The sequence below is a fragment of the Microtus pennsylvanicus genome, chromosome 3 (genome assembly GCF_037038515.1).
Source record: "Microtus pennsylvanicus isolate mMicPen1 chromosome 3, mMicPen1.hap1, whole genome shotgun sequence".
Classification (NCBI taxonomy): domain Eukaryota; kingdom Metazoa; phylum Chordata; class Mammalia; order Rodentia; family Cricetidae; genus Microtus; species Microtus pennsylvanicus.
In genome coordinates, this window is record NC_134581.1 from 75,234,825 (window position 1) to 75,257,125 (window position 22,301).

The 22,301-nt window shown below is 52.3% G+C and overlaps 1 protein-coding gene across 5 annotated transcripts in view; it reads left to right on the forward strand.

The window, feature by feature from the left end:
- The window catches only part of Cep164 (centrosomal protein 164), a 66,190-nt gene extending 45,191 nt beyond the window's left edge, over positions 1 to 20,999 (forward strand). For 4 of the 5 annotated variants that reach the window (XM_075966079.1, XM_075966080.1, XM_075966083.1 and 1 more), the window contains 22 exons: positions 543 to 625; positions 2,214 to 2,351; positions 3,437 to 3,583; positions 6,320 to 6,529; positions 8,873 to 9,016; positions 9,099 to 9,327; positions 10,437 to 10,514; positions 10,736 to 10,867; positions 11,125 to 11,247; positions 12,450 to 12,593; positions 13,035 to 13,118; positions 13,234 to 13,302; positions 13,586 to 13,761; positions 14,053 to 14,176; positions 14,452 to 14,519; positions 14,931 to 15,138; positions 16,154 to 16,261; positions 16,874 to 16,985; positions 17,375 to 17,731; positions 18,525 to 18,591; positions 19,367 to 19,489; positions 19,663 to 20,999. In XM_075966079.1, coding sequence (XP_075822194.1) covers positions 543 to 625; positions 2,214 to 2,351; positions 3,437 to 3,583; positions 6,320 to 6,529; positions 8,873 to 9,016; positions 9,099 to 9,327; positions 10,437 to 10,514; positions 10,736 to 10,867; positions 11,125 to 11,247; positions 12,450 to 12,593; positions 13,035 to 13,118; positions 13,234 to 13,302; positions 13,586 to 13,761; positions 14,053 to 14,176; positions 14,452 to 14,519; positions 14,931 to 15,138; positions 16,154 to 16,261; positions 16,874 to 16,985; positions 17,375 to 17,731; positions 18,525 to 18,591; positions 19,367 to 19,489; positions 19,663 to 19,756 — 3,018 coding nt within the window. In that variant the 3' untranslated portion in view covers positions 19,757 to 20,999. The remainder of the gene's footprint in view (positions 1 to 542; positions 626 to 2,213; positions 2,352 to 3,436; positions 3,584 to 6,319; positions 6,530 to 8,872; positions 9,017 to 9,098; positions 9,328 to 10,436; positions 10,515 to 10,735; positions 10,868 to 11,124; positions 11,248 to 12,449; positions 12,594 to 13,034; positions 13,119 to 13,233; positions 13,303 to 13,585; positions 13,762 to 14,052; positions 14,177 to 14,451; positions 14,520 to 14,930; positions 15,139 to 16,153; positions 16,262 to 16,873; positions 16,986 to 17,374; positions 17,732 to 18,524; positions 18,592 to 19,366; positions 19,490 to 19,662) is intronic. The other variant, XM_075966082.1, reaches the window with a different exon arrangement.
- The last annotated feature ends 1,302 nt before the right edge of the window (positions 21,000 to 22,301 follow it).

Consider the following 22,301-nt stretch of genomic DNA (forward strand, 5'->3'; position numbering starts at 1 on the left):
GAGCTCATGTCCTAGAATGGAGCAGTGGAAGGAAGGCCCCCAGAGTCAGGCACCCTCCAGTTTGGGGCATAGCCTCCCTTTTCCCACCTAAATTCTGGTGCTTCAGAATTCCTTCTTTCTGGTGTGCTTGCCCACTGCCTTTGGTCAGCCTATTTTATTTTGGCACCCCTATACCACCAGCCCTGATGAGCCAGGCCTCGGTGAATTTGGGTGTCCATGGAGATCCTTGCCTTCTCCTTGCAGCTAGCAGTTCAGGTTCTAGGCAGTGGGCTAGGCTCTTGGGTCCTTTCCAACCCCACCTCTGGCTCCTGTTTGTGTGTATAGTGACTATATTTATTTATCTCCTGTTCCACCTGTGAGCCAGGGACTTAGCCAGAGCTTAGGAAACTGCATTCTACACTAGACAGACATGTTCTGTGTCTCAGTGTCCTGGCCTCTCCAGACGTACCATAATGCCCCTATCCTGAATGTCTGACTCAGGATAAGAGACCCTCACAGTGCATAGCCCTCTAATGCATTTCTCCCTGACTTCTTGTGTACAGGCCCAGGGGTTAGGCCAAGAACGAGATGACAGCCAGTCCAGCAGAGCTGAGCCACAGAGCAAGCATTCCCAAGTCTCCGAGAGGTACAGTGGGAGGCTGTCCCAGGGACCCAAGACATTCTGTGACATCAGGGTGGTGTGGGCTTGGGGAAAATTCCTGGTCCTTATGGTTGGCATTGGTTTCCTATGCCCTTGCTGGAAGACAGATGGTGACCCGGCTGGATGGCAGTATGAGTGTGTGTGTGTATATGGGGTGGGGGTGGGGGTGGGATGAAGCCTGCCTGTGGTGGTGAGCTGTGACAGGAGTGTGAAGTGTCACTTGGCAGGACTTTGCACATGGCCCTTTGGTGAGTCCAGGGCTCTGTCCTCTTTATTGGTTTGGGCTGATTAAGCTGGATTAAGCTGTGAGTGTCTGGTCGTGAGCCAGGGCTGAAGTGGTCTTTTGGATGTCTGGAGAGCCATGTTCTTAGGGACTGAAGCACTGCATTCTGAGCCAGGGTTCTTCCTGTGATGGCAGAGGTGGGGAGAGATAGATAGATAGATAGATAGATAGATAGATAGATAGATAGATAGATAGATAGATAGATAGAGGTACTGTGACGTAGAGATGATTGTGCAGACTTTCTGTCTCTCACACACACAACACACCCATAGGTGTGCATGTGTGTCACACATAGCAGTCACACATGCAGCAGGACAACCTCCTCCTCAGCTCCCCTGGTCTCATCCCGTAAAAGGAGGAGGGCTACCACCCAGCAAAATGAAGGGTAGTAGTCATGGCTTCTTGGATCTGAGAAAGTGGCCTGCACTCTTCCTTCTTTGTGTATTCAGTGATGCTTCCTGCTCTGGCTACCTTCTGACCACTTGAGTCTGGCATTACCTTTCCCCATTTATTTTTATTTTTTAGTTTTATTTTATGTGTGTGATTTTTTTTTCTGGGTGTATGACTGTGTACCTGGAGCCCGAGGGTATTGGATCCTCTGGAACTGGAGTTACAGATGGGTGTGTGCAGCCATGTGGGTGCTGGGGATTGAACCCAAGTCTTCTGCAAGAACAAGTACTCTTTTTCACTGAGTCATCTCTCCAACCTATCCTTGCCCACTGAAATTTTTTTATTTGATTTTAAGTGTGTGTATGTATAAGTCTCTGTGTGTGCCTCTGTGTGTGCATGTATGTGCTCTCATGAATATGAGTTATGAGTGCCCACAGAAGCCAGAGGTGTAGGATGTCCTGGAGCTGGAATTACAGGCAGTTCTGATCCATCTAACACGGGTGCTGGAAATCGAACTCAGGTCCTTGGAAGAGCAGTACAGATGCTCTGAACCACTGAGCCATCTCTTCAGGACTTTCTTTCTCCATTTTCCCTTAATTTTTTCATCCCTCCCGGTGATAGTGAATTCTGAGGGTAGATATACATGTAAAGGTGTTCAGCTGTTGGACCAGGCAAATCCAGCTGTAACCCTGCAGGAGGGAGCTGAGGGGGAGGCTGGCGGGCTGCACGTGTGACCACTATGTCTAAAGCCTCTGTAGGTGTGCAGTGACCCCTGTCCAGATGAGGAGGGACTGGTGCACGCTTTTTACCACACACATTCTCTTCTTGCTTTCCGAGTGATGGCCTGACCCTGCTCCTCTGGCCACCCTGACCAGGTTATTGTTCTCCATTTCTGTCAAGGGAACAGCTCCAGAGTACCCTGCATAGCCAGGCTGTGGAGGAAGGACCTCTGCAGACCCCGAAGGGGCAGCCTGAGTGGAAGGAAGCAGAAGAGCCTGGAAAGGGCTCTGTAGCCACCCCACTGGCCCCCCTTCAGAGGTAAGGCTGAGGAAGTCGGGTCCCTGAGGGTGGTGGCCCCTCCGCGTGTCATTGTAACAGTGAGGAACAGAGACAGGGATGAGAATGGTTGTAGACACTGCAGCCAGAGTGGCAGTGGCAGAACAGCAGAAACCGGGGGTACCGGACAGGGTCGGGGTGGGGTGGTGAATCTGCTTCTTCGAAGTTCTCAATCTACAGCTGAAACTAGGGTAGCCAGCTTGATGGGGGAGCCATGGGAATGCTTGAATAAGAGTGTTCCTCCTCCTGCCAGGGCAGACTGCTATTGTCCTGGCCACTGCATTCCTGCTAGGGACCCCTCCCTTGCAGCTCCTTGCTCATCCGCATTTCCCCAGCAGGCATTAGTCTCATCCGCATTTCCCCAGCAGGCATTAGCCCACCTCTAGTCTCGCGCAGGCTAAGCTGGAGCACTGTTTTGTCCCAAGCCCAGCCAGAGGGCAGTGCAGGGCCCCTGGGTCTCCTGAAGCCAGATGAGAGGACCTTTCTGTCCCAGCCTGGTCTAGAGCCCAGGGTGTATTTGCCAGTGCCTCTGTTCTCCTGGCAAAAGGAAGATGTTGTCTTAAGATTCATACAGTTGTGGGGCTGGAGAGATGGCTCAGAGGTTAAGAGCATTGCCTGCTCTTCCAAAGGTCCTGAGTTCAATTCCCAGCAATCACATGGTGGCTCACAACCATCTGTAATGGGCTCTTCTGGCCTTTGGGCATACACACAGACAGAATATTATATACATAATAAATAAATAAATATTAAAAAAAAGATTCATACAGTTGGAGTGAGCCACAGGGGAAGCTGAGCTGTAGCAAAGTCCAATCAGCAGCATCCACGGAACACCTGCTGTGTGTAGTGCTTTCTGGGTGATGGGACCATCTCTCTTCCCATGCGGGTGGGAAAGTTTGGTCTTCACTTCAAATGGCTGGGACAGAGGGGGATTGGGGAATGAGGCAGGCAAGTTTCCCTGGGGCTGCCCTCCATGTCTTGCCACAGCTCTTTAACCCCGAATAGGCTGTAAGCCGAGCCCTTCCCTTCCTAACCGGCTCTAACACAGCTGCTTCTTTATTGCTTGCAAGGGAGCAGGTCCTGAGCCTGCCTGCTTTCTCTGAGATGTCTGAGGAGAAGCACTCCCAGGCTGAAGAGCTGGGTCTTGGGCAGCAAGAGGCTGAGGAGCCTGAGGAGAAGGTGGCAGTCAGCCCCACCTCATCTGTCTCTTCAGAGGTGTAAGGGCCAGTTTTATGTGTCTGTTCTGTCTTCCAGTGTGTGGACTGCTTGAGTGCCCGTTCCCCTTGCGTGGTGGCGGGAGTGGAGTGAAGGATGGTTCATCCTTGGTGCTCCATATGCAGCTTTGAGGGCTCCACTAACCACTGATCCTTGCCAGGTCCGAGCGTGGGTGAGGGGAACCGTGCGGCTCATTAACGGGAACCACGAAGCACTAGTTTTCTCTAAAACAGATGTGGAATGTTTTAGAAAGGAGATATGGGCTCGGGGTGGGGAGGGTCTTGCTGGCGAGTCACACAGTGAGCAGACTTGCTCCCGAGAGCCCTGACTTTTGGCTTTAGGCCTGAGGTAGCTGTGCCAGGCTCTCCCTGAGTGAATGAGGGGTGCAAAGGGCCCAGGGTTGTTGAGCAGACAGTTTTTCTGCTGGTGACTCACTGAGAGCTACCCAGGTCAATGAGCTCATTATCTCGTGGCTTCATCTCATCATCCCAGCCCTGCTGGAGTCACGTGGGCATGCAGCAACCATATTTTTTTCAGACGGTGAGCAGTGACGAACATGGCTTTCTCAGGTCTCCTAGGAGACTGACACAGTGAATCAGGGCATTGTTCACAAGGACAGGAGCTGAGTGTGAGAGAGGAAACTAGGTAGAGGTCAGGGGATGGTCCCAGGCCCTCTGTGGGGAGGCCAGAAGCTCGGCTTAGCTCTTCTCCAGACATGGTGACTGCCCAGTGCCCCCACTTCATGTTTCTTCCTGTCTCAATGATGCTGTCCCTCCTGGGGTTTCCATACGTTTGGCCCCCTAGGCTCAGTGTGCCCCACCCTTAGGCCGCACCTGCTTTTCTTTCCTTGAGTTTTTTCCAATGGGAATCGGTTGTTTTTCAGAGTGGTGCAGGAGTTCTGTATCGTGCAGCTGAGTCCAAAGGGTTAGGCCATAGACGTCATCACCTGCATCTTTTATTAACATTTGTGGGATAGTAAATGGATCTAAGCCACTGGCTGGCTGTGTGCTCTGTGGTAGAGTGTTTATTTGTCTAACATATGCAAGATCCGATTTCAATTCCAGTACTGCTGCAGAGAGTCCGGGTATCTGACTCTCTAGCTTAGCAGAAGTACCCTCACTTCTAGGAATGTTCCAGGGGACTGCCTCGCCCTCCCTGCCTTCCCACCCTTGCTTATCCCTGTGTATCTCTGAGTTACTTAGTGTCCAGCCTGCCTTGCCTCCCGTGACTGGAAACTGGGTCTTACAGAGGTTGATACCTGAGCGGTTGGCCTAGAAACCAGACCCACCTCTTCTTTCTGAGCCCTCAGCTTGCTGTCGGCTCTTTCAGGCATCATTCAGTGCTTTAGACCTAAGCAAGGTGTTCAGGATAACCAAGTCTTTAAACCAGGGAGGCAGGAAACAGGCTCAGTTGCCTATGCGTCAGGTGCGCAGGCAGGCTCACTGGTGTGGTCTGATGTCCCATCTTCCTGCAGCATCTGTCCCTAGGGCTACACACAGCTATGCAGCCCACAAGGGAGACAGACATTAAAAGGTACTGTCGCTGGGAAAAGATGCTTTCTGCCAAGGTTGGAAATGAGTTGGAGGGTTGATGAGGCAGAGAGCTGGGAGGGGAGGCCCTTGTGGAGGGCAATATTCTCAGAGGAGAGAGCATCCATGTTGCTGTATCTGCATCAGCTGGCTGTGGAAGGAGGGAGGGGACAGAGTTGGGAGGAGAGAACTGATAGTGTGGCTTAGGCTTATTTTCTGAGTTCTGACTTTAGAAATAGGGAAGGACCGGTCTTGACTGTATTTTCTGTCTTTTTCTCACTAGTATCTGCGGGCTGCAGTGGGGTTCTTCACCCCGTACTCTTGTGCCATTTTAATCTGTCCCCTCCCGCTGCCTTCCATCTGCTACACCGCTGAGCTGGAGGGAGGGGTTTTAGGGCTCTCAGTTGAGGGGCTGGCTCCCCTGGTAGACTCTCAAGTGGTTCTTGGCTTCAGGTCCTGCCCACATGCTCCTGCCGGATTGAGCCACGGCCAGTGTGTAGTGCCTGAGCACTGTGCAAGGAGTGTTTCTGTGCCAATAGGTATTGGAATGTGAGGCTTAGGCACCCGGGAGTGCGCGTGCCGCCTGGCTTTGAAGGAAGGAAAATACTTTATCCTGATACTCTTCATGACTGTTTAGACATACAGTCCTCTGTGCACTCAGTTGACTCAGTTTCTCACCAGTTCCAAACATTAGCGTAACCATGAGCTGATGACAGCGTTTCATCGCGTTTGGCCCAGAAAGCACCCTGCTCCTTTGGCAGCAAGGCAGGGAACTTTGTAGCTTCTTCTGCGGTTCTTCTACGTGGCCTTGGCCTCTGCTTGATTTGGGAGGCAGAGAACAGACTCGGGGACCTATTTCTGAAATGAGCCTTAAGTGGTAGGCCGAGCTATAGTAGGGACATGGAGGCAGGATTGCGCCACCCCAGGGGAGAGCCCGTGAGGGACAGACTTTCCATCTCTGCCCTGCCAGAAGCCACCCCTCAGGCCACAGCCTCCCAAGGCTGTTAGGAGCTGTTCCCCTCCTAGGATCCTGGATCTTATCCAGTCCAGGCTTATTCCATAGGACAGATGCTCACTGTGTCTTACTGCCAGCCCCTGTGTGATGTGTCTGGGGGCTCCCCATTAGAGTTTTGGTGTGATATTCTGTAGCTTTTGGACCTTGTGGGCCAGTGTTAGCTGTAGTGGTAAGCTACCCCTTTCCCTATGCAGGCAAACCACAGAGCCTGCAGCTCCCCAAAAGCAGTTCTCAGAGGCTATACTGAAGGCCACAGAAGAGGCAGTGACCCAGGAACTGAAGGAAAACCAGAGGCGGCTGTTGGAGTTGAAGAAAGAGAGGCAGAAGCAGCTGGAAGAAAGGCTGTGGCGAGAAGAGGAGGAGGAGGTGCAACGGCTTTACCAGCAGAAGGAGAAATCCCTCAGGTCTTCTTCCTCCCAGGGAAGGGGTGTGGGGAAGGAGGGACACCCTTTTTCTGTGCTGACCTATCTGGGATGCCTACAATCTCACCAAAGTAGCTCCTAGAAACCTTTCCCAGAAACTTCTGTTGGTATTGCATTGAGTGCCCAGGGAAAACATCTCTGGCCTGGCTCCTTTGGTAACAAGCGAGACTGGAGAGGTGGTCCTTCAGCTAGTCTTTCTGCCTGAAGTAAAAGCAGGGTTCTGCTCAGAAGAAAGGGGTGAATGGCTACCAAGAAGGTAAAAAGCAGCATGTCATAGCCCTTGGCCAGGCCTCTTCAGAAACATGTGAATGTTCTTTGCTGACAGTTTAATGCCAAGGCTTGTCCCTTTAGACAGAATGTCCAGGAGCTGTTGAAAGTTATTATTTTTAGACCATAGATCGCAAATCTATGCCTAATTTTGAGGAAACAAAACAGATAACCATCACCTTAATGGTGGGAGGTCAGGTTCAACCTCTCATTAGCCCAGCACAGGCTCCCTGTCCCAGCGTCCACCCTCTGTCACATCTTCTTGTGTCCACGAGTTATATTCTCTTCTGGCCAGCTAAAGGTCAGGGTGCAGCAATGGCTTCCCTTAGAGTACAGCACCTCCAGCCCGAGGTGGCTCCTAAGGGCTCTAAGCTTGTGGAGACCAGGGTGCCGGAGCTGTCTGTCTCAGGGCCTAGAACATGCTAGTTGCTCCCTAAATGGCATTTCTTGTTTTGATTTTGGGTAGAAATGAATAGTTTTAGCCAGTAATAACTAAGTGATTTCTCTGTGGGTAAGAGCCTTGTCTGGCTTTCCTTGAAGCTGTTCTTCAGGGGACTCTGGTTTCCCTTTCCACACAAACTTTCTTGGGTGTGGGTCCTCCTCCTCACCACTGACGAGAAGACAGCCGGTCTTGCCCTTTTGTTAGGTGTGAAAGGAGAGCTTGGGTTGCTCTCAGTTCCCCATCAGCCCGACATTCATGTTGGCTGTGTAAATTTTGCCTTGGAAAAAAAGGGTTTTGGAGTCCAAAAGGAAGGATTTGTACTTTGCTCACATTTTCCCCCCTTACCACAGAGGAAGAGAGTGATATAAATAACTTGAAATAGGAAATAATCCCAAGTCTGCTTTGTCTCTGGAATTCACTGGTCTTTTGAATCATGTTTTCCTTAGGGTTGAACTTTCTGAGTGCACTGCACACATCCACTAGTCTTGTGGGATCTATGTGAGGAGCCCCCCCCCCCCAAGAAAAAGATCTCGTTTGTAAAAGTAGAGGTATATTTGCTTCAGGTGAAATGAGGGATATCACTGGTCAGATAAGATGCCTCTCATGGACATATAAGGCTTGCTCATAGTTTGGGACTAGGTGATATTACACAAACCCAACACACTGATGGAACAGCATTTTATATCTGTTACTGTATTCTGTGCTTGATACAGAAGACAGTATCAGTCAGATGTGGTAGTGTAAGCCTGTGATCCCAGGCACTTGGGAGGTGAAGGCAGAAGGATCAGGAGGTAAGGTCACTTTTGGCTACATAGGGGATGTGAAGCCAGCCTAGACTAAAGGAGACCTGCCCTCTCCCCCAACAGGAGGCAGGATTTTTTTCTTTTTTTAAGTTTTTTGAGACATGGTTTCTCTGTGTAGCCCTGGCTGTCCTGAAACTCACTCTGTAGACCAGGCTGACCTCAAACTCAGAGGTCCACCTGCATCTGCCTCCCAAGTTCTAGGATTAAAGACATGCACCACCATTGCCTGGAAAGAGGCAGGATTCTTATTCTGAAGAAATTCCCTGTTTTGCAAGGAAAGCAGATGGAACAGATTAGTTACGAGGTACCGTGATGCACGGTACAGGGCAGCTTGCGCTGAGAAAGGCCTGCATGCTGATTGTAAGGGGAAAGGAGAATTGATGAACTTGCCTGTTGGGCAGCGAATAGGATTTTGCCAGATAGAAAAATGGAATTTTGGCTGAAGGACCAACATGAGCAATAGTCAAGGGGCAAAGAAAAGGGCAGAGATCTGGAGATTTGATGCATTTGGTGTGCCCAGGATAGAGTCTACTGACGGAGGGGTGAGGTTGGCTATAACCTTCTTTGAGTGAATACCTTGTCCAGGAGGATAACCTGTAGGTGGAGGGGAACCTTGGACCAAGCAGCCTGCCTTTTGTTTCCCGTGGCAAGGGTAGATGGAAGTTAGGTTCATGAGGAACCAGCATGGATGAGACATTGACTGATGTCTAGTACTGAGCATGGTTTGTGGGGAGGCTGAATTGCATGGATCGTGAGTCCAAGAAAGACCTCGGTGGTCACTCTCACCAGCCTATATCTTTCCTTTTCCCTCAGCCTCCTGAAGGCACAGCTGCAGAAAGCTGCTGCGGCAGAAGAGGAGGAAGAGGAGACTCGGATAAGAGAGGAAGAAAGCCAGAGGCTGGCCCGCCTCCGGGTCCAGGTGCAGTCCAGTACAGAAGCATTTGAGAACCAAATTAGGTGAGTCTACACTGGGGGCTGCCTGGCCTGGGGCAGTGACCTGAATGCCCGGGGCTTTCCCCATTCCATTCTGTCTGCCCAGAGCTGAGCAACAGGCTGCCCTCCAGAGGCTTCGAGAAGAAGCAGAGACCCTCCAGAAGGCCGAAAGAGCCAGTTTGGAACAGAAAAGCAGGAGGATGCTGGAGCAGCTGAGGGAGCAGCTGGAGGCCGAGGAGAGGAGTGCCCAGGCCGCCCTGAAGGCGGAGAAGGAGGCCGAGAAGGAGGTGGCTCTGCGGCAGCTGAGGGAGCAGCTGGAAGGGGAGAGGAAAGAGGTGAATGAGCCGAATCAAATCTGCTCCCTCGACACAGCTTGCAGAGTATGAGAGGGGCTCACTCCAGGTTGAGGTGCAGGCAGGGGAGCTGACTCCCTGAGCCCCTTATGTGGACTTGCTCTACTCAGGGCAGATGCTCTCCCTGGTCTCTGCAGCAGCTGTCCAGGGAAGTGTCCTGTGGATTTGGGGAGCTTTTGCTATGAAGGAGCTGTGGCCAGAAGAGGGCTTGACACGACGGTGCTGGTGCTGTCCCTGTCGCTGTAGGCGGCCGCAGTGGCTCCTTTCCCCGACTGCTCTGGAATAAGGGACAAACCCTTGCACAGGTTCTCCCCTCGCCTCATTTCTCCTCCCAGCATCACGTCGGCCTCCAAACTCCCAGTATTGGGCCACACAGAACTTTGCTTTTGGCGAGAGCTTTGGTAGTTAGACACCTGATGATCTAGGTCAGGTTCCCAGAGTCTACTTTGACCTCCATCTGGCCTGGCTGCCTCATATTCTCACATATGTGGGTTTGTGTATGTACCTGTGGGCTTGCTCAGGGTCATGTGGAAGTAGTGATCGTGGGTTTGTGTATGTACCTGTGGGCTTGCTCAGGGTCCGTGTGGTAGCGGTGACCGTGGGTTTGTGTATGTACCTGTGGGCTTGCTCAGGGTCATGTGGAAGTGGTGACTGTGGGTTTGTGTATGTACCTGTGGGCTTGCTCAGGGTCATGTGGAAGTAGTGATCGTGGGTTTGTGTATGTACCTGTGGGCTTGCTCAGGGTCCGTGTGGTAGCGGTGACTGTGGGTTTGTGTATGCTCCTGTGGGCTTGCTCAGGGTCATGTGGAAGTAGTGATCGTGGGTTTGTGTATGTACCTGTGGGCTTGCTCAGGGTCCGTGTGGTAGCGGTGACCTGAGGTTTACTGAAAGGCCTCTATGCTGGCCTTGTTCTACCTCTCTGTCAGCTATAGACTATAGGGGCTGAGTTATTTTAAACAAAAGTGTCCTTGTGATTCTCCTTGGCCCCTTCTTTACACAGAGCAAGGTGGTCCTCTGAACCCTGGCTTCCCTTGGTCAGTGCCTGGCCAGCGCCCTTCCCTGCTTCTCACAGTCCCTCTGCTTCTCTCCAGGCAGTGGCAGACCTGGAGAAGGAGCACAGTGCTGAGCTGGAGCGGCTCTGTTCCTCACTGGAGGCCAAACACCGGGAGGTGAGAAGAGCGTGGCCTGGTCTGAGGGGGCAGAGCCTGGACCCTCAGACCCCTTCATGCTGGGTGGCACAGGAATTCAGCCCCACCCTTAGCCAGTAGGGAGTGAGTTTCCTTTCCCCTCAGGATGCTGGGATGGGTGCCTAATCTCTGGCAGTGAGTCCCTGTATAAAGGCTCCACTTCTGAGGGCCACATTCTGGTGTATGTGCTGATATCTCCTTAGGTGGTCTCCAACCTCCAGAAGAAGATAGAGGGGGCTCAGCAGAAAGAGGAGGCCCAGTTACAGGAGAGCCTTGTGTGGGTAGAGCAGAGAGCTCACCAGAAGTTTCATCAGGTGACTGAGTATGAGCAAGAGGTGAGTGCTGGTCTGTGTCAGCTCTACTAAGGTCTTCTGGGCTGTCTAGTCTGAGTGGCCTCCACTCCTTCAAAACCAGGACCTTTGGTGCTTCTAGGCCCCCGTGTGCCTGTAGGAAGGGGTAGTGGTCATAGTTCAACACACACGTGCTTTGGTGCTCTGTGCGTACTGGGGACAGTTCATGTGTAAGACCTTCAGGTCCCCAGGCCTCTGCCCTCTCAGTCTGTGAAGCTGTGTTCCTTCTGTCCCCCTTCCAGCTTAGCAGCCTCCTTCGAGACAAGCGCCAGGAGGTAGAGAGGGAACATGAGAGGAAGATGGACAAGATGAAGGAGGAGCACCGGCAAGCGATGGCTGAAGCCAGAGAGCGATACGAAGCTGAGGTAGCTTAGTCGCCTCCCTCTCCAGCAAATGTAGACACAGACACACCAATTGCCGTTCTTCTCAGCTGCAAGCATGGGGAGGGGGAGATCTGGAAAAGGTCAGAGGAGACTTACTTCTCTGGCATCCTGCAAAGACAAGGTCATTGTTCTATCTTACCACTGAAGCATGAGAAACCCCCTCCCCCGTTTCCCAATGAGGGGCGCTTCTTCCCCCACAGTGACCGCACTTTGTTTAAATGGTAATGATTACTGATGCTACCAAGCCTTTACCAGGTGCCAGGCACTACTTTGAGCTCCTTAGCCACCCTCCTGCATTCAGTCCTCGCGGCAGCCTTGGGAAATGTGCGCGCCATCATCTTCATTTTGGAGACCTGGGGAATTTAGGCCACCTTCCCAAGCTGTCTGACTACACAGCTTTCAGTTTTGGTCACTCCCGAAGCCACGCCCCCAGGGCGCATGGGATTTCAGGACAGCAAGAAGGAGACAAGAGCCCAACAATAGCTGGATATTATCTGCCTAGATTAGTTACTTTTTTAATGTTGTTGATGTGACAAACTACTTGGCAAAGACAACTCAAGGAAGGAAGGTTTTTTCTGGCCCCGTGTGAAGTTATCCTCTTATTGTGGTGGGGCAGGCACGGCGGCAGAAGCATGATGTAGTTGGCCACATTGCGTCCACAGTCAGGCGCAGAGGGATGAGTGCTGACCCTCAGCTTCAGTTTTGTTTTAGGTGGTCTGAGACCTCAGCCCATGGAGTGGTGCTGTTCATGTTTAGGATGAGTCTTCCCACCTCAGCTACCCCAGTCTAGAAAATCCCTCACAGACATGCCCAGAGCCTGACTCCTCGGTGACTCCAGGCTCTATCAACTTGACAGGCAGTAATAGCAACCATCTCGTTACCCATCTGGAGGTGGGGATGTTCCGTGACTTGAGTGGACCCCAACTCAACTTGGCTTGTTCCCGTTGGACAGCGGGCCAGTGGCAGTGTGGCTGTAGTACAATTCAGTCCTCTGGGAGACCTCCGGGCTCCTGCTCCGGTGACTGGAATCTTCCAGGGCAGAAACCGCAGCCTCAGGACAAAATCTGGGGGGCTGATAGTGACCCTCATCAGTCTATTTGATCTCACACAGCAGTTGGAGAAACTGATTTTGGGGTGTTAGGAGCTACTGTAGGGTCCCACAGGTAGCCCCATGATCTTTTCAGGAAAGAAAGCAGCGCGCTGACCTCCTGGGGCACCTGACTGGAGAGCTGGAGCGTCTGCGAAGGGCCCACGAGCGAGAGCTGGAGAACTTGAGGCAGGAGCAGGACCAGCAGCTTGAGGACCTAAGGCGGCGGCACCGGGATCAAGTGAGGGCCTGGGAGTCGGGGCAGTACTTAGAGACTTCCATTGCAGGGCAGGAAGTCTTGGGTGCTGATCCAAGAGTTGCAGGGCAGAGATTCTGGCACCTTCAGGAATAGGATCTCATGCTGGTTATGCCTACACTTCAGGGTATCTTTGTTCCTTTGTTTTCTGAGCCAGGGAGTAGCCCCAGTATTGGAAAGGAGAGGTCAGCCCATTTACATCTTTAGGGTGGACAGGTTCATGTCTCCTTGCCCCACTGGGGATCAACAAGATGTGGCATGTATACACTGGAAGGCTGTAAGGACAGGGAAAGAGGGAACAAGCCTGAGGCCAGCTTAGCGCTTGGGGTGTGGCATGTTGGGTTCTGGATCTTTCTCCTATCCTTCAGCTAATAACCTTTCACCCTTTCTACACCTATGTCTTTCTCTCTACCATACTTCGGCCAGGAAAGGAAATTACAGGATTTAGAGGTGGAACTTGCAGCCAGAACTAAAGATGTCAAGGCCAGATTGGCTCAGCTGGATGCCCAGGTGAGGGAGGCCGAGGCTGGATCTACCTTGCCTTGGGGAGGGGGTTTGAGCACAGAGGGCAGGCTCTACCTCAGTCCTGGGGTCTGCAGTCAGCCCAAGGCTTGTCTCCCTCCAGGAAGAGAACATGCGGAAAGAGAAGCAGCTGCTTCTGGATGCGCAGAGGCAGGCTGCTCTGGAGAAGGAGGTTTGTCTGCCCACCCTTTCTCTCTTGTTTGTCCCCTGCCATCTGTTTACCTGTCCTGTCCGGGTCTCTGGGGTTCTAAGACTGTGTTGGCCACTATCATGTTACCCAGTGGATCTGACTTTCAATCCTTGGGGAGTGGGGCTCTGGTGGGGGATCAGGAGCCTACAGACCCCAGATCCTAGAGACAGTGGCTTCAATGGCTCCAGGTTTCCCTTGTTTTCTGTCTCCCACACCTCTGATACTGCCTGCACCTCACCTTCTCCCCACGGCATCGGTGCCCCAGGAAGCCACAGCCACCCGCCAGCACCTGGAAGAGGCAAAGAAAGAGCATACTCACCTGGTAGAGTCAAAGCGGCAGCTGAGGAGGGTCATCGATGATCTGCGTGTCCGGCGGGTGGAGCTGGAGTCCCAGGTGGATCTGTTGCAGGCACAAAGTCAGAGGCTGCAGAAGCACCTGAGGTAGTGTGACACTCTGCTCCTGGCTAGTGGCCACCTCTTCCCCCGGACCTCTGCCCTCTGCTGCTTTGGGACCCATGTCATCATGGACATCCACAGGGAGAGGGCCCAGTTTGGAGCCCAGACAGAAGCAGCCAGCACAGTCCTGCTGCACTTGGTAGGGAATGGAGTGCCGAGGCTATGAGAAAGAGAGGATTCTGGGTTCTGGTGTCCACACCCCAGCCCTGCCCTGTGGGAATGAGAGTGAGTGTGCCAGCCTCACAGCTCTGCCTCCTGCGCTCTTCCTCACCACAGTAGCCTAGAGGCTGAAGTCCAAAGGAAACAAGACATGTTTAAAGAACTGGCAGCTGAGAATAATGCATCCCCACATTTGGAGCCAGATCTCCACATTGAGGACCTGAGGAAATCCCTTGGCACAGTGAGCGAGGGGCTGAGGCCTGGGAGTGATGGTAGGGGTTGGACATTTGGAGAGGAACTTGGCTGTGCTTTATTTTGGATCTAGCCTCCTTTTCTTAGTCTCTTTCTCCACCCTCTCCATCACTCAGATGGTGCATATATGTGAAGAGCACCTGGGGGCTGGCAGAGCTGTTTCTGTGGCTAGGACACGGGGCAGGGCTTCAGGATTCCTTCAGCCTGTGGGCTGTTGTTGGCCTTTGCTGCACTCATATGGCCTTTTCTATTATGTGTTTCCAGAATGAGACCCAGGAGGTGTCCTCTTCCCTCTCGCAGAGCAAGGAGGAGATCGACCTGGCCATGGACAGGTGAGTTTCCCCAACCCATTTTGTGCCATGGGAGAGTGCTTATATCAGAGGTGAGATGACAATGACCTTCAGTGGGGCTTGGTTCAAGACATGGCCCCGGGATGGAAGACTACTAAGCCAATATCCTCCGCTTGGTGACTTTTAACACAGCATGCTGGTACCTGCTGGCCTCTAATTGAAGGTCAGATCTCAGGGAGTATCTAGTTATCTGAGTACAGGCCCCAGGCACGATCCACAGAGTATCTGTGAGCTATTGACCCCATGTGCCACACACTCTAGGTACTTAATGGTGATATCCAAGTCCCAGTCCAGCAGCTCCTGTGTATGTTCACATGGACATGTGCTGGGGAAGTGTCCCCGTGGCTCAGTGTAGTCTTTGGTTTCCCTTCCCTACTCCCTCCTGCCCCACAGTGTCCGGCACTTCCTCTCTGCTGAGGGTGTAGCTGTCCGGAGTGCAAAGGAGTTCCTGGTACGCCAGACACGCTCCATGCGGAGGCGACAGACCGCACTGAAAGCCGCCCAGCAGCATTGGCGCCGCGAGCTGGCTAATGCCCAGGGGGTGGATGAAGACCTCCCAGGCACCAAGATCCTGGACAGTGTGTGCAAGAACTTGGATGAGGTTAGGAGCCTAGAGGAGGGCCTGCTAGTCTGTATTGGGAGATCTGAGGGGGCTAGCTTTCCTCAGCTGAGCATTCTGGGAACCCTGAGATGGATCACGCGGGCTCTGGGGGTCACTTGCCTAATCGTGGCTGTATATCATGTGTAAACACCTTCTCTAATAATAAATTATTTTATCTTCATAGTAATCATCTTTAATGAGTGAGGATACAGGTTGAGGGTCCCTAACCCCCAAATCAATTCAAGCAGTAAAGTCTATGCAGATATTCCAAAATCTGAAAACTACAAAATCTCAGATGTTTCTGAGGCCAAGCAATTTGGAAATGGGATACTCAACCTGTATTGCTATTGCCATGTCCTACACGAAAGATACGACCAATGTCTAAAACATCTCAAATCCAATGCTCTTCTTTACCCTTTGGTATTCTGGAGACGGAAGATCTGTAGATACACTCAGTGCAAGGTTGAGTAGCTCCCCTGGCTGGCTTCTCTGACAGTCTGATTCGCAATGAAAAGACAGAGATGCCATTGTTACATGATGTTACAGATTTGTGTACCAATCGAGGCCTCAATAGCACGGGTTCCCCTGGAACATGTCCGAACGCTTAGAACTCTGATGGTGTCAGAACTGGTAAGGGACCGATGCTCTGAGGCCTGGATGCCTGGCCTGTGGGCAACAGATAGCAAGAGGCTTGCAGATACAAGGATGGGCTCCCTTCTCTCCCTGGGCACCTTCACTGCTGTGCTGTATTCCTTTTGGTGGTGGCAAGGGTTAAGAGAGTGATGGTAACCGTTTGGCCCACAGCTTGAGAACTTAGCATCTGTGGGCATAGTGTTCCTCACGTAACACACTGTCTTGTTAGTTCTCAGGGTCTGAGGGAAAAGCCATTCTCTCAGATGAGCAGCCGGCCTGAGAGTTAAGGGATGTGTTTACAACCACCCAGCCAACAAATACCAGAGCCGGGACTCTAGCATCCGTGCTGAACGTTTTTCCTCCCCTTCCTCCCTGGCCACAGGAGACCAGACACCTGGATGAGATGAAGTCAGCCATGAGGAAAGGCCATGACCTGCTGAAGAAGAAAGAAGAGAAGCTGAACCAACTGGAATCTTCTCTACAGGAAGAGGTGTCACCCTGTGGCCACACAGCCTGGTGTGGCCCCTCCCTCCCTCCTCTAGGCCTGGATTAGGGAGAGCTGGATCGCTAGTGCTCAGGCTCTTGGCCGAGATAACAGAGGCATTGGCTCTGTCGAAATATCTGAGAAGCTGATGTCTGTGCCGATGGTTCAAGACATCCTTGGAGCATCTGCTGCTTGGTCACAGCATTTTTGGTGAATGTCACAGAATTGGGGACTAGCCCTGTTATTCCTGCATGGTTCCAAGAGAAGTGTGACCAAGTGTGGCTTCAGGGTGTCTCTTCCTTCCCTGAGACTGTGTGAAATCTCCATGCCCCAGGTTTTGGTTTGGGAGCAGAGATATTCAAATGGCCAGTTTTGGGGTGGATGATGGGGTTCTGCTGGTCCTGGGGGGCGTCCTATGGACTGCTTCACAGGCAGTTGAGTTCTCTTAGCTTAGCCCCTCTTCTGAGGCAGACTTTGTGGGTACCTTTTTGGGGTGCCTATAGAACCTTGGACCTCAGAAGAACTACCTCAGCAGACCTCAGTCCTCTCTCACCACAAGGCAGGCAGAGCGAAATCACATGGGAAAGGACAGTGCTAATGGTCACTTCTACCTGTCAGGTCTCTGATGAGGACACTCTGAAAGGATCCTCTATCAAGAAGGTGACCTTTGATCTCAGTGACATGGAAGACTTGAGCAGTGAGAGCTCTGAGTCCTGCCCCCTGCCTCATAGTGAGTGGTGTCACACAAGGAAGCCTGGGAGGGAGAGGTGAAGTGAAGCCCAGTGTTGTGGAGAAGGAGGAATGTGGGGCCATTCTAGCCTCCTCCTCCAAGCCCTGCAGCAAGCCTGGATGAGGTACATCGTTATCCCTGGGTCTGAAGCATGGAGGATGAAGGGGCCAAGGATCCCTGCAGCCCCCCATTCTTGGCTGCTCTGGCCTGTGCTTGGGTCAAGGACCTTGTTCTTCCTTTTGTCTATGTCCTTGGGCCCCTTGTCGGGGACACAGAAGCCCTGCACCCATCCTTTGTCCTCCCATAAGGTCTTTACGTGTTATCTGCAGTAGTAGGATACTCAAGTGCCAGCTCGATCCTGAATCCTTCCTACCATCTGCCTCTTTCAGTCACCCTGACCCCAAGCTCCGCTGATCCCAACAAGATCCACTACCTGAGCAGTTCCCTTCAGCGGATCAGCAGTGAGCTGAATGGTGTGTTGAGCGTGCTGGGCAGCCTCAACTCCCAGCCGCCTCCACAGGTCCTCAGCAGCCCACCCCCACCTCCGCTCCTCACCTCCTCGCTTCGGTCCTCCAAGAACGCCCCTACCCCAGCCTACTCCCTCCTGACCAAACCCTCGTCCTCATCATCTGCCACACCCACGTCCACCCAGTGGGCCTGGGACCCGGGACAGGGCACCAGGCTCTCCTCCTCCTCGCAAACCGTGGACGACTTCCTGTTGGAGAAGTGGCGCAAGTATTTTCCTTGTAGGTCCCCACTCCCCCGTGCACCTGGTTTCTCCTCTGCCCTTATGCCCTCTTTCATAACCATCCTTTCTTTTGCCTTTGCCTCCCATTACCTCCCTCCCCATTTTTGGCCATTGGCTCTGTCAGTGCGGCCCTGGTGAAGGAAGACCTTGTGGCCTTACAGCCAGAGGGTCTGCGCTGGGATATTGTACAGCGAGCCTGCACTGTGCAGAGCTAGAGCCAGGCAGAATCAAAACCCGTCACTGTTGTCACCCTAATGCCTGTCATTAATACAGTACACGATGACACACACACACACACACACACACACACACACACACACACACACACCTCTTTAGTCTGTATTGTCGTTCTCTGAGGTAGTAATTATTTGTGTCCATTTTATAGACTAGTAAAGTTGAGACTCAGTAGGGTTTAGTAGTGAGCTCCAGAGTCAGATACCAGGTGTTGACTCTGCCTATGACCCCTTGACCCTGGCTTCTGCTCTGCTTCTTTCCAGTCTCCTCCTTTAGTCCACCCCCTGTTGAGGAACACAAGTCATAAAGGCAGCCATTTGAGGAAACATGTAACAACATTTTCTGCCCCAGCCCAAATTGAAAATTAGGGTTTTAGCATCATAGTCTGTCACCCATCTGTCACCTTCAGCACAGAAACTTTGCCTGCCATTGTTTGTTCTGGGGACTTCTTTTTCTGGGACTGCAGGAGGCGCGGGTGGTGAACATGGGAGTGGCTCTCTGAGGCCAGGGCTGGCTCAGCTGGCTGACGACTGCTCTCGCACTCCTTGCTGTTGCAGCTGGCATCCCGTTGCTTAGCAGCTGCCCTCCCCCATTGGAGAACAAGCTGGGCTATGTGTCTGTAAGGTGAGCCTCTCAGTCAAGAGCCTCAGTGTATGGACCTCCCTGGGGAGGGGTACCAGGGACCCAGGCAGGTCTCCAGTCCAGAGTCATCTGCATCCTGCCTCCGTCTGAGCAAGCGAATAGTCAAACCCTGCTGCTGAAGTTCAGGGGTGTGAGGAGGGGCATGTCTGACTAGCTCTACAGATGTTGTCTGCTGGGTCTGTGAGGAGACATGAGCCTGAGGGGAGACCCAGCTCTTCCCAGGGCCCCACTAGCCCTGGGGTCTGGCCCGTCTTTGCCGTTGGTCTTTGTCTGATTCCTATGGCCTCTTCTCCAGTGCTTGCTGAGCAACATCTGGAGTAAGGGGACGCCTCATGGGGAGACAGACAGGCGATTATTTAGTCCAGTTATTCATTTCTTATTCATCTTACTCCCTGCCAAATATTCTCTCCTCCCCACCCCAGCCCTAAGTGTAAATCCCGCAGCCATGTCTGCTCTCTGGGTCAGCCCGAGAGCTGGCATTGTGTAAATATTTGAGCTGACTGATTGGCTGAGGACAGACAGATGTGAAGGTCCTGGGTATATTCTGCATCAAGTGCCCAGAAAGGGGTTGGAGGGCAGCCACTACCTTCCTTCTGGGGACCAGAGGAGGACTTTTGAATTGCTGGAGGCCTTCCAGGGACACTGGTGGGCCAGTGAGAAGAGGAGGGGGGAGGTGCTTGACTCTGCTACTCACACCAGCCCACTTCCTGCCTGCTCTCCCTCTCCTCACTCTCTAAGCTCTTCTCCTTTTCCCCAGTGAGCAGCTCCACCTCCTGCAGCACTCCCATTCTCGAGTTCCCAAGATGGACAGCGTCAGCGTCCAGAGCATGATCGAGTCTAACCGGAAGTGGCTAGAACATTTCAAGAATGACCCCAAGGTGTATCCTTTTAGCTGGTCCCCAAACCCTTGTCCCTTCCTGTTGTACCAGCCGACTGGCTGTGCTCCGCCACAGGCCTCTGATGTCTGAGGAGCATCCTGTTGGGCCTTTGACCTGTTCTTAGCACCCATCTGGACGTGCTCAGCCATCTAGTTTTCCTTCACTTTGTGACCAGACAGCTCTTCTCAGCGCCCAAACCAACAGCCACTTCGAACTTACTGCAGCTGGGCCTGGATGAGAACAACAGACTGAATGTGTTTCACTATTGAGGCCTGTGGGGCGGCCTCCTCGTCTACACCAAGTGCCTGAGGCACCATCAGCACCTTATTTCCCTCTGGTCAAGCATGTCCTCCATTGTGTGTTCCACCCAGGACTCGGAGGAACCCCTGGTAGGCAGGCGGGAAGCTCATCATGACTGTAAACAGCCACCCACGCTTCGCCCATGGACTGTCCTGAGCAGGAGTATACGGGCATCTGCAAGCTCTTCATCAAAGCGGCTGCTGAGGACTTCAGGGATGTGGCCACCTTCAATTAAAGCGGCTGCCTTGGGAGGCCTAGGGAGTCTCCTTGGAGCTCAGGTTCCTGGCCTTCAAGTACTGCTGAGGGCTCTCATGGAGGAGGGAGTGTGGTCCTTTGCTCAGGACAGCCCCTGGCATGGCCATGTCCTGGAACTTGGCTGTAGCTGTCTTTTTGATACCTCAGCCCCGTAAGGGTCACATCCGTTCCTCTCTTTTTGGCTTTTTTATTGTCTTTTGACTCTCTCAGGTCTGGGCTCAGCTGCCTGAGTCCTGCTGAAGTCGTTCCCAGCCCCAGATGTTCTGCATCTTCCCCTCAGCCAGCACTGGGCTTTCCTCAGGGCCAGCAGCCTTCCCTCCCTTAGGATGCTCTCCAGAGCTCTCCCTTGCTCTCAGGTCTCAAACACCTATCTCTTCAGGAAGCCAAAAAGAAAGCCATAGAAAAAGATGGGCATGACTTCTGCCCCGTTTTTATATTTCTCTTCCTACAGCATCCTCGAGCCCTGTGTCCCTCTGTCCTTCCACCTGGGCCACCCCTGTCCTAAGCCCGCTATCAGGTCTTCCCAGAGCTCAGTGGAGGGCTGACTACCTGGTACTGCCAGGGACTGTCTTGGCCAGGTGGCGCTTCTGGCACAGCCTCTACAGCCCCACGTCCCCCAGTGGGCTCTGCAGGTGATGTTCTCGGCATCTGTCTCATTGTTTAAACAAAACGCCTCGTTTTTCTTGTCTTGAGAAGCTGCGGGCTGCCTTTACCCACTCTTCACCGCTTTGTTGCTCATTTCTTCTCCATGGAATACGACCCTAAGAACCAGTTGGCTTTTACCCTCTTAGATAAATTTTTAAGTCATCAGCCGACCACATGCAGAAAAAGTCCATTTTGTTATTTGTTCCACTCTGTGTGCCTCGAGAGCAGCTTGCGTGATCCGACCAACCCTGGTGACAATCCTGTGTCTTTTTGCATCTATTAAATCTCTGCAAGTCTGTTTTCTATAAGGCAGTCCTATGAATGTGTTGGTCTCTCTGGAAGCCTTTGTGTCCTTCCTCCTGTGGGAAAGGGAGTGTTTATGAACTATCTCCTTGGGTATCTGATCTAATCACCCAACAGCGTGGAGTTTGGTGCAGGTGTGGTTTGCTCTGTTTTTATGGGTGACGAAAGCAAGGCTCAGAGACCTTTAGGTGCGTGGGACCCCTGGTATAGAGCCCTGCACGCCGTCCCCTCCCCCAGAGCACCCTCAGCCCTACACCTGCCGCCACTTCTTACGGAGGTACTCGCTCACACTCACTATCCGCCCCTTCCCTGTTTCCCACTTTCCAGGCTGGAGACCCACAGGGCCATTTCCCCAAAGACCGTGGGTTTTGTCTCCTGTGTAGACAAAGCCATGCCCTGCACCCCAGCCGTAAGCTGGCACCGTTAAGTGGGGTCTGCCCCCCGCCCCGGCTGAACAGTCTGTAGATACTCTTGGGTTTGTAGCAAGGGAGTAGCTAGGAGAACCAGCTCACATGGCCTTCCTTCATGCAGCTGTATAGACAACCTGCTGAAAACAGAAGAGCGTAGCCTAACGTTCTAGCCACTTCCCAGAAAGGAAGAAGGAAACGAGGGGAGCGTAAGCTGATAGCTGTTGAATGCTTCTGTGTGCTACGGTTTTCTTAAGCTCTTGTTTGTCACCTTAACCTTAGAAAACGTATGAAGAAGTTTAGGCTTAGAGAGTTTAAGTAACTGTAGTTCAAATGCACAGAGCTAGTAACTAGGATTTGAACTAGATCCATCTGTTCTTAAAAGTCCAGTTCCGTTGCCCACAGCCGCCCCGTGTCAAAAGCTGTTTCTTCTAGGCTTACATCACAGTTCTTGGCCACTTGGTCTGTACACCTGGAATCCTGCAAGTGGTGGTTTCTAGCTGGGGTAGTAAAACCTCCCTGGGTTAGGGCTTAAAAAGGGAATTTTGGGGCTTGGGCACATAGTACCATATAATTTACTCATTTAGCGTGCGTATGACCCTGGGATCAGTCCCCAATATAGAAAAAAAAAGTGGTATTTGGCAGGCATGGTGGCATTCCTATTTAATCCCAGTACTCAGGAGGCAGAGGCAGAGGCAGATAGATCTCTGAATTTGAGACCAATCTGGTTTACAAAGTGAGGTTTAGACCAGCCAGGGCTACATAGTGAAAACCTGCCTCTTAATAAATAAATATATTTAAATTTAAAAAATTAAAACAATCTAATCTACATGGGAAGTAGAAAAAGACAAGATCTCCTGAGTAAATTGGGAGCGTGGGGATCATGGGAGAGGGCAGAAGGGGA